General features: G+C 45.9%; 3 protein-coding genes across 6 annotated transcripts in view; 2 read left to right on the forward strand and 1 right to left on the reverse strand.

The window, feature by feature from the left end:
• The window catches only part of Ptpmt1 (protein tyrosine phosphatase mitochondrial 1), a 7928-nt gene extending 3640 nt beyond the window's left edge, over window positions 1-4288 (forward strand). The window contains exons 3-4 of the mRNA XM_050124236.1: window positions 455-646; window positions 3811-4288. Coding sequence (XP_049980193.1) covers window positions 455-646; window positions 3811-3948 — 330 coding nt within the window. The 3' untranslated portion in view covers window positions 3949-4288. The remainder of the gene's footprint in view (window positions 1-454; window positions 647-3810) is intronic.
• Window positions 4289-4502: 214 nt separating this feature from the next.
• Kbtbd4 (kelch repeat and BTB domain containing 4) lies at window positions 4503-11345 on the reverse strand. Of its 4 annotated transcripts, none has more exons than XM_050124233.1 (4): window positions 11271-11345; window positions 9776-10377; window positions 7466-7572; window positions 4503-6067 (listed from the first exon to the last, which is right to left on the reverse strand). In XM_050124233.1, exons 2-4 carry the CDS (start codon window positions 10362-10364, stop codon window positions 5207-5209), a joined length of 1557 nt encoding a protein of 518 aa, XP_049980190.1. In that variant the 5' UTR covers window positions 10365-10377; window positions 11271-11345; the 3' UTR covers window positions 4503-5206. The 4 variants fall into 4 exon arrangements, with proteins under 4 accessions (XP_049980190.1, XP_049980189.1, XP_049980188.1 ...); XM_050124232.1 differs by having other exon boundaries at window positions 11174-11307; XM_050124231.1 differs by having other exon boundaries at window positions 11163-11306.
• Window positions 11346-11350: 5 nt separating this feature from the next.
• The window catches only part of Ndufs3 (NADH:ubiquinone oxidoreductase core subunit S3), a 7438-nt gene continuing 4688 nt past the window's right edge, over window positions 11351-14100 (forward strand). Inside the window, exons 1-4 of the mRNA XM_050124235.1 lie at window positions 11351-11497; window positions 11596-11661; window positions 13038-13135; window positions 13535-13684. Coding sequence (XP_049980192.1) covers window positions 11434-11497; window positions 11596-11661; window positions 13038-13135; window positions 13535-13684 — 378 coding nt within the window. The 5' untranslated portion in view covers window positions 11351-11433. The remainder of the gene's footprint in view (window positions 11498-11595; window positions 11662-13037; window positions 13136-13534; window positions 13685-14100) is intronic.

A 14100-nucleotide genomic window follows, 5' to 3' on the forward strand; every position in this document is an offset into this window, starting at 1 on the left:
CGAAGGGGCGCTACCTGGAATGGAATGAGCTAGGACAGAAGAATGAGGCCAAGCAGATTTGTCAAAGCCCCGTTTATTAGGATCATGGTTGCTGTTTATATAGCCCCTGAATGAGGGCTTGGGGGGTAGGGAAACGAGATTCTTGCCGCGTGTTCCAGGTCACGTGGTTCAGGTTCGTCACGTAGGCCAGGACATTCGGACAGGTAGGCCAAGAAGTCACGAGTTGCCACACCTGGTTCCCTGGATAGCTGGAATGTGAGGTGCGCTAACAGATAACAGTTAATTGGGTGTGGGGCAGGTTCTGTCAATAGAACATAATTATGGGTGTGGGGTTCCCTGCAGACTCCCCAGGGTGATGGTTCCTGTAATGATTTTTAGGGGGGAAGTGGCTCGTGACACCTTTCACTTCACACCTCTTTGATTTCCCTTTCTGTGCTGGTGGAGCTGGTTTTAGGAATGGAAGCAAGCAGGAGTTGAGCAGCTACGGCTCAGCACAGTCGACATGACTGGGGTCCCCACGCTGGCCAATCTCCACAGAGGAGTCCAGTTCGTTCTCAAGTACCAGTCACTGGGCCAGTGTGTCTACGTGCATTGTAAGGCTGGGCGATCCAGAAGTGCCACAATGGTGGCAGCGTACCTCATACAGGTAGGAGAAGGGTCCCTTGCGTGGTTCAGTATAGCATGCTTTACTGGCAGGTCTTACCGCAGAAAACGGTTACCTGTTTCCAGGCTGACAGAAGGTAGCGTGGCATCAGGCCGAACACCCAAGCTTTCTGCTTGCTTCTGGCTCTGCCCTTACTAATTGGGATAGATAAACGTGGATTTTCCTCTCTGATGCTGTTTCCTTTGCTTAAATGTGACAGGAAACTGAGAAATGAGAAGGTATGTCGAAGTGCTTGCCTACAGCAGGCCTAAAAAAAATGAATTTTAAAGAATGTTCAACCCGCTGGGAAGTGGCACAAGCCTTTAATCCCAGCACTCGGGGAGGCAGAGGCAGGCTAGTGAGTACAAGGCCAGCCTGGTCTACAAAACAAGTTCCAGGACAGACCCCAAAGCTACAGAGAAACCCCATCTTGAAAAAAACAAAACAAGCAAACAAACAAAAATTAATTGAAAACTGAATTACAAAAACCTCATCACTTCTTACCACCTTGAAGAGACGAAACTGACATTGTCTTTTTTGTTTGTTTGTTTTTGTTTTTCGAGACAGGGTTTCTCTGTGGTTTTGGAACCTGTCCTGGAACTAGCTCTTGTATAGACCAGGCTGGTCTCGAACTCACAGAGATCCGCCTGCCTCTGCCTCCCGAGTGCTGGGATTAAAGGCGTGCGCCACCATCGCCCGGCTCAAACAAAAGTTTTCAACACAGCAAAAGACTGGAAAGTTACTTTTTGTTTATTTGAGATCACATGAGATAATATCTTGTTATGAGCCCTGACTGACTGAGTTCACTGTGGAGATCAGACTGGTGCCTATGCAAATGAAGCTTGCAACAATCTTCCTGCCTCAGCCTCCTGAGTGCCTGATCCAAACATTTGCTTTAAATTGGCAGGGGGTTAGCTCAACCCTTGCTTTAAATAGCACATCAGGGGGCTAGTTCAATTGATAGAGCCCAGTGTGCAGGAGGCCATGTTGATCCCTAACACTGCATAAAACCGAGTGTGGTGACCCACATCTGTAATCCCAGCACTGGGAGATGAGGCAGAAGGATGAACTTGAATGATATCCTCTGCTACAGGATGTTATAAACAGCAGGTCTGAAAACCTAGTGTTACACACTAGTGCTTCTAGCTCTGGTATTTCAGGGTAGAGCCCTGAACATTAGTGTTTGTTGTTTAATATTTACTTAGTGTGTACACAACTTTGCTCAGTGGTAGAATGCCTGCCCAGCATGTGTGAGACCCCGACTTTATTCCATGATACTGGAAAAAAGTTATTGATTGGCAATCAGGATGCTTTAAAAATATTTAGAGCCAAATGTTTTATAGTCCTTTATCATTCCCTGCCATCTTTCTTTTTCCAGCTTGACCCATTTTTGCGTTAGTCTGGTTCTTGCATAGTACTTCCAGTCAAGTGGGTAGTTTACAGAAATCCAATCATTAGCATAACCCTGTTAATGTGGACTATATGTCCACATTATGATTAAACTACACCTTTCATTATAACCATATAAAGATTCTGCTGGAAGCTGGGTGGCAGAGGATCTCTGCAAGTTGAAGGCCACACCACTCTCTGTAGCATGAGTTCCAGGTCAACCCAGCACATAATGAGACCGATGATCTCAGGAGGTTATTTGAGTCCAGAGGAGAACTGACCCACCAGGCTAGAACTGTTTTAATCATGTTGAGTTCTAAATCAGTGTGTAACCTTACAATACAAAGGTAACCCTCCTAAATTGAAGTACTCATTTTTTTAGTTATGGTGAATTTCGGAAAAACATCTGCCATGTGGTTTTAGCAATTCATATTTGCGTGCCTTTGTGTCAGTCTCATGTAGTCTAGGCTACCTCAGTCAGTTATGACAGTGAGGATGTCCTCGGACTTCCGTCCTGTCTCCCCTTCAGTCACATTCCATTTGAGCCTGGTGACCACCTCGCCACCAAGCTCCATCCCCAGCCTACTTCTAGACATTCTTATTAAGATTGCAGGTCGGGGGCTGGAGAGATGGCTCAGAGGTTTAAGAGCACTGGCTGCTCTTCCAGAGGTCCTGAGTTCAATTCCCAGTAACCACATGGTGGCTCACAACCATCTGTACTGAGATCCGGCGCCCTCCTCTGGCGTGCGGGCATACATTGAGGCAGAATGTTGTATACATAATAAATAAATAAATCTTTAAAAAAAATAAGATTGTAGGTCAATAATGACACAGCAGACCTAAGAAATCTGGGGTCTCAGCTTCATGGGTTCACCTTTTTTTCACTATTTGACAGAGTAAAAATGAACAGGGTTGTAGGATTGGCTGACTGAAGTAGGTAGAAGTGCTCTCATGGAGCATGTCCTCTTGTCTCTGACCTCACACTCTGGCGCTCCTGTGCTCATGGGATCCTCCAGCATTCCATACCCAGCAAAGGAACTTTCTTTTCTTTTTTTTAAGTCCTAGACATTAAACCCAAGAGATTTAAGCATGTTAACCAAATGCTCTATCATTAAGCTATATCCCTGGTTCTCTTTTACTAAAACATGGTTTCACTAAGTCATCTGGGGTAGCTTAGAACTCCTAGACAAGCTTGGAAGTGGTCCTCCTGCCTTAACCTCCTGGGTAACTGTGCTTTGCACTTCTCAGCCTAGCTGGAACATAGTTCTCAAAGCCATTTAATATGGAGTCTTCATTTACTTGAAGAAAAAATTTTTAATTTTTTTTTTTTTTTTGAGACAGGGTTTCTCAGTGTAACAGTCCTAGCTGTCCTGGAACTCACTTTGTTCCAGGCTGGCCTTGAACTCAGAGAGATCCACCTGCCTCTACCTCTCAAGTAGTGAGATTAAAGGTGTGTGCTACCACCGCCCAGCTGGAAAAACATTACATATTAATTTTATTTCTATATGCAAGTGTGTGTGGTCGTGCTATTCCATAGCAGTCACATGGAGGTCAGAGGACAACTTGCAGGAGTTAGTTCTCATTTTACCATGGTAATTCCTGGAACCAAACTCTGGTTATGGTTGTCAGGCTTGGCAGCAAGTATTTTTACCCAGTGAGCTACCTTGCTAGCCCAAGTCTTCTTAAAAATTAATTCTGAGAGTCCTTCAGCACCTGCTCATAGGCCAACACCGTTATACCTGCCCCTTTCTTTCTCGTTTTCTCACCTTGTACTTCAGGTGCACAACTGGAGCCCAGAGGAAGCTATAGAAGCTATCGCCAAAATCCGGTCACACATCTCCATCAGACCTAACCAGCTGCAAATTCTCAAAGAGTTTCACAAGGAGATTGCTGCAAGGGCAGCCAAGAATAACTGACGGCATCGCTCATGCTGGCGTATCAAGAATATGAAGGCTGTGGATCACTAGGAACTTGGCTCTTCCCAAGTAAAGGTTTAAAGGACAAGGGGGCTTAAGCTAGGACAACACCCCAACTATGCTGAGTAATAGATAATGTGCCTCCTTTGCCTTCCTTCCTGAAATAACACTGTTGGATGGCTACAGAGAACAAGATTGTCTGGCTAAATCTTATTTTCTTCAACAGGGTCAAGGAAATAGTAACTTTAACAGAAATCTATTGTGTATCTGATAATTTGTGTAATGACACCATAACAAAGACGTATGCTAGAAAAGGAAAGAATAAATACTCAGATCTGTTCTTTGTTACTGTCAGGATCCCAATTTCAGTTGTATAACTTTGCAAAATGCTTGACCAGCATGTCCTAGCACTTGTAAAAGTAAAAATAATCCTAATTTCCCTGACCCTGTGGGTCTCCCCTCTAAATGATGTATGGGGTGCAGGCAAGACCACTGACTCAGGAATGTCCGAGTGCAGCATCAGTTCCCTTCAGGAGTCAACACAGACACACACAGCACTTCAAAAACTTTTATTTGTATGAACAGTTCCTAACTCTTGATTTAGCTTAAAGTTTTTAAAAGACCAGAGATAGCTTATATTTGAGTCTGGAAAACAGTTTCTGCTATTAATCAGAAATAACTGTTTCTACTTTCTGGCTTATCTGTTTGTATAAGCCAAAATCAAACCGAAGTTTCCTTCCTGACAGATGAGAAAACATTAGAAGTAGTGTCCTGAATTCTAGTGTTGCTTCTTGCTGGTGAAGTACATTTTTAGCTTAATCCACTGTCCCCTCCAAATCCTGAAGGAAAACTCTCAATACTTAATTCTTTGTGGAAAGTGACAGCTAGTCACTTTGGTGGCTGTGGACAAACAGGAACGGGCCTCTTTCTTCCTGCATGGGAACCAAGGGGCTTCTATTAACACTGATCTGGTAAGGGGAGGTTGTGCCTAAGTCTGAAAAAAGGCTGGCTCTAAGCAGTCTGAAGTGAGGCACGGGATCACAGGGGATCATGGCAGAGTTGAAGCAACCAACTGAACAGCTGTAGTGTGAAAAGCCCTAAACAGAGCCCTACATGAGCCTGGGGATGGGCTGAGGCGCTGCCTTCCTCATCTATACCCACACTAACACATTACTCTGAACTGGGGGATTTCAGATTTGACTGGGGATATGCAGAAGAGGGGAAGGCAAAGGAGTCAGCTGTTCCTCCCATTACTGTCTCAGGCCAACACAAACTGCAAACTGGTAAGCAGCACCTTAATGCCTCTTGTGACAGTTACAGCTGAAGTAGCAGGGTCCAGCTTATAGGTGTTGGCATCTCCCTTCTTATATCGATCCCTGAAGACGTAGATGCTTCCGTTACAGCTAGCAATCTTCCAGAGGGATGGGGCAGAGCTCCAGGCCTCAGGAAGACAGAGCCTGGTGAAACTGTCTAGAAGGGGATTATAGCACACCAGAGAGTCCCCCTCCGCTACAATGAACACCAGATCTTTATGTACAGCTGCATGCATGCGGCCTGCAAAGGGCAGTACATAGGGCTTCACGTGGCACTTGTCAGTCTCTGTGTCAAAGCACTGGATAAGTCGGGAAGGTTTGGTAAAGAAGTCTAGATCATTCTCCTCGCCCCCTAGTAAGTAGATGATTCCATTGAGGTTGGCACCAGCAGCCCCAGATACAGCCACCTCTAACTGGGTTGTTTCTGTCCACACATTATCACCTACCCGATAGTAGATGACTGCGTTGGAGAGGGTATCCTGAAGTGTCTTGCCACCCAGTGAATATATGGCATCTTTCCCAGGCACGGATACCAGGGTATGCTGGAGGCGGTCCCGGGGCAAAGGAGCACACCACTCCCAGTCAATGGTGGCATTGTTGCATTTCCACATGCGCCGTGGGATGGACCCTCCCACTACATACAAGTCTCCACCATGCTTGCAGGCTGCAGTGATTTGGTGGCACAAGCTGTTTTGGCCACTTACACTGATGGAGTCATCTTCTGCACAGTGCAAGGACACGGCCAACGAATGGGTGCGAGATGACTCTTTCCCGATGAGGTAAATGTGCACATTTTCCCCAATTTCCTGTTGGCAGAATTGAAATCCCGACATCAGCTCCGACAGGTACTGCCTCACACTCACACCCTGCTCCAGCCTCCTCTCCAGTTAGCAGTAGTCATCCCAACTTTTCTAATTACTTTCTTCTAAGCATTTTATGCAGGGGCAGAGGATCTGTTTTGGTTATCCCTGCAATTCAGTTTATTTACATATTTATTCAAATAAGATCTTGGTATGTAGCCCAAAGTGCTCATTCTTAGATCCTCCTGCTTCAGCCTTCAAGGGGATCACAGGTATGAACCACATCCACTCTTACTGCTTTTTTGTTTTTCAGTGTTGGGTTTTAACCCAGGACTTTATAAGGCAAGCATTCTAGAAACTGAATTATATCCCTGCTTTTATTATTATTATTATTATTAATGCTATACTTTTTCTTTTTTTTTTTTTCCCCAAGACAGAGTTTCTTTCCTGAGCTTTGGCTGTCCTGGAACTAGCTCTGTAGACCATGCTGGCCTTACTCAGAGATCTGCATGACTCTGCCTCCCAAGTACTGGGATTAAGGGTTTGTCCTACTGCCCTGCAAACTGAGACAGGATCTTATACAGGCTACCAACTATGTAGCTGAAGCTGATCCTCCTGCCTTCACGTCCACCTCCCACGTGTTGAGCCAGCGCATCTAGCTAGAACTGTTAACTCAATGAAGAAAACAGATCTTGAAGATAGAATCAAACCAGGTAGTGGTGGCACAAGGCTTTAATCCTAGCACTCAGGAAGCAGAAGTTCGAGGTCAGTCTGGTCTACAAAACGAGTTCCAGAACAGATAGGAATGTTAACACAGAAACCTTGTCTCTAAAAACAAAAAGAAGACAGCATTAGAGAAGACAGTAAAGGCTCTGTGAGTTTCAAAGCTCATAGACTGTTATGGGGTCAGAAAATACATCCGACTTGTTTACTTCAAGACGGTGACTCATCAGTAGCTATCAAAAGAGGGTAGATCAGTGGCTTGGAAGATGGCTTAGGTGGGTAAGGGTACTTGCTGTACAAGCGTGAGGATCTGAGTTTGATCCTTGTGGCCTATGTAATAGAAGGAGAGAACTGACTTCTTTTTTTTTTTTTTTTGTTTTTTTTTTTTTTGAGACAGGGTTTCTCTGGCTTTGGAGCCTGTCCTGGAACTCGCTTTGTAGACCAGGCTGGTCTCGAACTCACAGAGATCAGCCTGCCTCTGCCTCCCAAGTGCTGGGATTAAAGGCGTGCGCCACCATTGCCCGGCGAGAACTGACTTCTTTAAATTGTCCTCTGACCCCCACACATACACCAAGAGATACACATTCTCCCCTGCCAAAAAGAAGAAAGACAAAAAAAGGCCACTAAGGGCTGGAGTGTACAGAAATTATGGCACCCCAATCCTTAAGAAATGTGCCTCACCTTTAAGCTGCTCCTGAGTGACTCCGCAAAAGCCTCTCTTTCTTCTTTATTGAAATTGATCCAGGCTTCTATTGCCTCTGTTGGGTTCTGGGAGCACGGAACCCCATCTGCGAAAGCCAAAGGAAAAGCAGGCCAATGGCAATATTACTGGGTTTCATTTTATTTTTATAATTTTATGTGCATTGGTGTTTTGTCTATATGTGTTACGGTATCAGAAGCCTTGGAACTGGAGTTACAGACAGTTGTGAGCTGCCACGTGGGTGCTGGAAATTGAACTTGGGTTCTCCAGAAAAGCAACCAGTGCTCTTAACTGCTGAGCCATCTGTCCAGCTCATGTTTTTGTGTTTTTGTGTGTGTGTGTTTTATTTTTCTAGACAGGGTCTCAAAAAACAAAAATAAAAAAATTTTTTTTTTTACATGGATGAATGCTTTGCCTGCGCATGTCTGTGCACCACATGAGGTGTGTGTTCATGACCATCAGAAGATGGCATCAGATGCCCTGGAACTGGAGTTACTAATAGTTGAAAGCCACCATGTGGATTCTGAGAATTGAATCCTGGTCCTCTAAGAGTAAGAAGTGCAAGGGCAACAAGCACTCTTAACTGCTGAGCCATCCATCCAGCCTCACCAATAACAATCCTCACGGGCTCTCAAGAGGAACCACCGCCGGTAGTCATGCATGCCTCCACGCAGCTCCCACTGAAATCACACACACAGGCTTATTCTTAGTTATGAATACATGGCCTTAGCTTGGCTTCTTTCTTGCCAGCGTTTCTTAACCTACCTTTTGCCTCTGGGCTTTTATGTATTTCTGTATACTTTCTTTATTTCTTTCTCCATGGCTTGCTGAATAGTTGGTTGGCTGGTCCCTGATGTCTTCCTCTCCTTGTTCTCTTGCTCCTCTTTCTCCTAGGTTCTCCTTGTATTGATACTCTTGCCTGCCAGCCCTGCCTATCCTTGCTTCTACTTTGCTATTGGCTGTTCAGCTCTTCATTAAGACCATCAGGTGTTTTAGACATGCACAGTAACACAGCTTCACAGAGTTAAACAAATGCGGCGTAACAAAAATCATAAACCTGAAAATAATATTCCCCAACATAGGTCCCAATGAGGGCAATCCCCTCATAAAAGGGGGGAGGGGAGCAGTATCATAGCAAAGCCAGCAAGTGATAGTCAGATTAGGTTTGGTGGTATTCAGGACTAGGTATGAGTGGTCAAGAAGAGTCAGGAGTGGGTCTTCTGTCTAGAGTTAGCCTGGGGGTCCAGGGTCACTGCAAGGGCAGATGAGCTGAGCTGGGTCTCCGGGGGCTGTGCAGTGGTCGGGCGTGGGGTGCTTGGCTTGGATGCAGGTGCAGGGGGATTAATAACCTGGTTGGGGCCTATCACAGCTCTGAGGGGTGATTGGATTCTGTGGATGGTGAAAGTCAATTCCAGATCATGGTCCCTACGGTAGAGCGGTAAACCCCAAGCCTTACTGGTGGTCCAGTCAGCCTTCTTGCCTGCCTCCAGCAGTCGCCCAGGGGGTGACTGGGGAACAACCCACAGGTCACTCGGCTGCTCTCATGCCCCCTGCCCACTGAACAGTGACGAGGGTGTGTGTGTGTTTGTGTGGACTCACATTCCCTGACACAACAGGCATCTTTCCACCCCCCACCCCCGCATTTGTTTTGTTGAGCCCTGGAGTGGGAGTGAGCACAGCAAACATAGAACCCAAGGGACCTGGTGGCCCCACACCCCGCTAGGGAGTTGCACCATACCCAGGGAAAGGTTCCTGATCCTGAACCCAATTCCAACCACCAACCAATGAAAGGAAAAAGAAGACTGAGCATGCTTCCTGTCTGTGCTCATAGTACCTCAGACCACGTACTAATGGACTGGTATCTAAAAGGCTATTGGCTGAATGAAGTCCCATAACAAATCTTAGCACTTGGGAAGTGGAGGCAGAGAGATCTCTGTGAGTTCAAGGCCAGCCTAGTCTACAAGGCAAGTTAAAGGACAGCTATGGCTATGCAAATAGACCCTGTCTCAAAAAAAAATTAAAAAATTAAAAAAAAGACTTGAGCCACTTTATTAGACCACCATTATTATATGTATTTTTTTATGGATGTATCCAATTACATATATGTGAAATTAACTTGAAATTGCCCCATCACTAACATTCTGCAGTGCTGTGATCAAACCAAGGGACTCAAGTTCACCAGGGAAGTGCTCTATGAGTCAGTCACATAAACTTGGGAGTTCTGAGCCAGACTACCCACTGAAAAATCACTCTTGCATAGCTGGGTATGATAAGCCTCTCCATGAACTTACCTGAGATGATATCAGTGAGCAAATGGTGAGGCAAGTGGAGAAACTCCTCTGTGCTCTGTAGCTGGGCCAGGTGGGTCTTGGCACAGTGCTTGGCAGCAGTGTAGAGCTCAGGATCACTGTGCCTGTCTGCAAGCCACATCACCTGAAGGCAGTTTCCCACTTGTACTGTGCGTGCCAAAAACCGAGAACATTCCTCAAAGAGAGATGTCAGCTGATACATGTCTGACACCTCATAAATTTCCTGCAGCTCATCAGCTCGAAGATTCACAGTCCCATGGTATATATAATCAACCAGGAGCTGGAAAACAGACTCACTGACATCTTGTAGTACAATCACCCGGTTGTGAGCCTCCTTCAGGTTAGAAGTGAACATGGATCGGAAGAAGCAGCTCTGAGCTGACAGGACCAGCCGGTGGAGCTGAAACTCTCGGCCTTCCACTGAAATGGTGACGTCAGCAAAGAGCTCCTCCTCTAAACACAGTTTCATAATTCCCTGAGCCACTCGGCCTGAGTGAGATCGGTCTTTGAAAGTATAGTTCACAAAGTAGTTTTCATCCATGGACGCTCCTGGCTCCTCTGGCGACTCCATGGCAGCCAACTATCTGCAAAGCAATACTGCCCTAAGTATCCGAGTAATCCACAGACATTGTCCATGAACTCAACTGTTCAACTCAAGACAGGAGAAGGGGGAAACAGGAGCCAAGGTGGGTCTAGACTGGCCTTATTCCTGGTACTGCCAACATGATCTATGACATTCCTTCACCCAAATTTTCCTGCAGTGGGGCCACTCCTCCAATGAAATCGATTAAAGTTCTATCTCTACTGTTTTTCCTTGATGGAAAATCAGATATTCCTGATAATGATGTAACAAAAGACTTGGGACTTTGGTCAACTGGTGAAAGAAGAGGAGGAAGCCTATTTTAAAAGATTTACTAACCAAACAGTTTGGATATATAAACTAGTGAGACTCAGAGGAAGCATGATTAAGCAAAAGACGAAGAAGAAGAAGAAGAAGAACAACAACAACTAAATAAAGCAAGACATTCAGAGTTCTGGTGGTTAGACTCCTTGCGTGGACATAAGACTGCAAACCCTCCGATATGAGGCCTGGGCCTGGACATCATTACTTCCATCTTTATTCTTTTCTGAGCTGCCAGTTCCCTACTTACCCACTCGCCCCTGTGAGTTCCTAAATAAGCTCCAGAGAGCCCAGCCGTCCCCGGCCGGGGGCACAAGTCCATAACCCTGAGCAAACGACCGCGCCACCTAGAGTCGCCTAGGAAACGGTCTCCAAGGAAACCGTCGTCTTCCCCGTCCTCCCCCTTATCAAAAGCTCGAGAGTGGGGGAGCGGCGTGGAACTCAGAACCCAGAATGCCCACCCTTTACCTTTCTCTCACCCGTCCGATTCTTTGCTGCTGCTTCTCTTCGGCCTCCGCTGTACCGAGCTAGAGCCACGTACACCTCACGGTTTCCCCACCTGCGTGTCTTTCTTACCTGCGTTACCTCCTTTCATGCCAGTGCCCAGATCCGGAACCTCTGCTTCCCGCCCCGCGTCTGCCCGGAAGAATATTCAGTGCACATTTCCACTTCCGGTCCGTGCCCTTGGTGATCCGTGGCCTGTGTGTTCTTCGGCTTATTTTGTCTCCGTCGTAGGAATATGGCGGCTGCTGCAGCCAGGGTCTGGTGGCGTGGGCTCGGAGGGGTCGCTTCCATAGCCAGGGGTGAGCAAGGGGGACAGCTGAGACAGCGGCAGAGGCGCGCCTAACACGGAGACCTCTCGGGTCTCACCCGCCTTTGTGTCTTTTATGTCTCTGTGCAGGGACTGGGCGACCCTCAGTGCTGTTGCAGCGGGTGAGGAGGGAGAGCGCGGCGTCTGATACGCGCCGTGAGTATGTGCGGACAGCGCTTGTCTCACCAACGTTAGCAGGGGTTTTCATTGTTCTGTCAAATATTGTCCTTGCTCTGGAATGCCTTCCCTCCTGGGAAATCTCTGCTTGTCCTTGGAGATTGCTATGGTCTCCACCTTGCTGTTAGAATTGAGCACTTCCTGTGCCCTAGATATTTGTTTCCTTCTCATCTTGATTGTCCTTTGACCGTTTTCATGACTCTTTTTCTCCGATTAAATTGTCAGCTCTTTGAGGGCAGGTAACAAAATTTTTGAGACCCGACCCGAAGGCCATAAATAATAGTAGCTCACATCAATCTTGTACTTACTGGGCACCTTAAGGCTTTGCGCCTTATAGTGAATCATTTCCTTTGGACATCATAACAGCCTTGTGAGATGCATAGTATTTTACTGTCCATACTATAGATCAGTCCAGATAATTAAAATTTTTCAGTCACAGATCTAGTGAACGACAAAACATGTCTTTGTCTGTGATGTGTGTGTGCTCAAGTAATTTAGTGATCATGTGAATTTTATGTTCAGTCAACAGAATCACGATTTCTGGACATTGATTTTCTTGTAGATACACAAAGGAACTGGGAGCAGTGTGTGGGCAGTGTGAAAATCTTTCCTGGGTTCTTCAGCCCTGAAATTTTTTGATTAAGAACTTGGTATAAGCAGGTGCCAATGAGAGAAAGAGAAACAGAAGTCTGAATTCCATCCTTAAAGAGTTCTGAGTCTGATAGACAGGCTGACATTGTTGCTTCTTGTCAAGTACAAGAAATCTGAGGAACAGCTGTGAAACAGTGTAGAAAGAAAGACCCCAACTACATAACAAGAGTCTCTGTGTACTGTGAAAGAGAAGTGCTGTTTCCCCCTAAGTGGTTTTTGTTTTTTTGAGACAGGGTTTCTCTGTAGCTTTGGAGCCTGTCCTGGAACTAGCTCTTGTGGACCAGGCCAGCCTCAAACTCACAGAAATCTGCCTGCCTCTGCCTCCTGAGTGTTGGGATTAAAGGCAGGTGCTGCCACCACTGGGCTCCCCTAAATTTTGATCACTTCCTAATTCCTGGAAGGTACTTTGCACCTGTGCCTTTAAGATTCTTTTCGGGAGGGCGTGGCTCAGCAGCATTTAAGGGCACTGGTTGCTCATCCAGAGGACCCAAATTCCCAGCACCAACATGTCAGTTCACAACCATTTATAACTCTAGTCTTAGGGGTTCTGACATTCTTCTGTCCTCTTTGAGCAACAGGCACTCGTGTGCATAGATATATATGCAGGCAAAACACCAAAACAAAAGTAAATACTTTTTTTAAATCCAAGAGACTTGAGGCAGGACCGGTTGTTACCTTTTCCTTTTATACTTTTTTCTTTCCAGCCACTGTCAGACCACGGACTGATGTGACCCACAAGCAGCTCTCAGCATTTGGAGAGTATGTAGCTGAAATCCTACCCAAGTATGTCCAACAAGTTCAGGTAATACTCATTGTCCTTGGGTCTGGGTTAAGAATCCACCCCATTGTTTATTTCTTCACCTTAAACTAGTGGTTCTCAACCTGGGGGTTGTGACCCTCCCCCCCTCAGAAAATACAGATATTTACATTATGATTCATAACAGTAGCAAATATTACAGTGATGAAGTAGCAATGAAAATAAATTTATGGTTGGGGTCACCACAACATGAGGAGGGTCTCTCAGCATTAAGAAGGCCCAAAATCTTCCAGGACAGCCAAGGATACACAACAAAATCCTATCTCAAAGAACCCCCCCCAAAACAAAACAAAACAAAAAGTTGAAAATCACTGCCTTCAAACAGTGACTCCTGCAGAAGCTAGCGACATTTCTGCTGTCTACAGCACCTTTCCATGTCTACAGGTGACCTGCTTTGATGAGTTAGAAGTCTGCATCCATCCTGATGGGGTCATCCCAGTGCTGACCTTCCTCAAGGACCACACCAATGCACAATTCAAATCTTTGGCTGACATGACAGCAGTAGATGTCCCAACTCGGCAGAACCGTTTTGAGGTCAGTTAAATGTGAGGTTTGGGGCCAGGATAGATATAGCTCAGTTGGCAGAGTACTTTCCAAGCATGCACATGACTCAGTTTGCTCCCCAGCACTGCATAAAAAATGCGTGTATTGGTAGACCTTGAGTCCTAGCACTTGGGGAAGTGAGGGTGGGAGGGTCACAAGTTCAAGGCCATCTACTGCTGCACCGGGAGTTCAAGGAAAACTAGGGCAATGTGAGATGAGATGCTAACTGAAAAACAGAAGGAGAGGTTTGGGAGCTAAAGATAAGAAAGGACATAGATGATTTCCTGAGTGACAGCTTCTTTGGTCACCAGAGCCTCTGTAGTTTCAGTGTCAGGCTGAGTCACACAGATCATAGCAGAATTTTGGTCTGTTTTTGTTGGCTTCCTTCCTTCTTTTTTTTTTTTTTT

Source organism: Alexandromys fortis, unplaced genomic scaffold, assembly GCF_014885135.2.
Source record: "Alexandromys fortis isolate MF-2015 unplaced genomic scaffold, M_Fortis_MF-2015_v1.1 scaffold_222, whole genome shotgun sequence".
NCBI classification, from domain to species: Eukaryota; Metazoa; Chordata; class Mammalia; order Rodentia; family Cricetidae; genus Alexandromys; species Alexandromys fortis.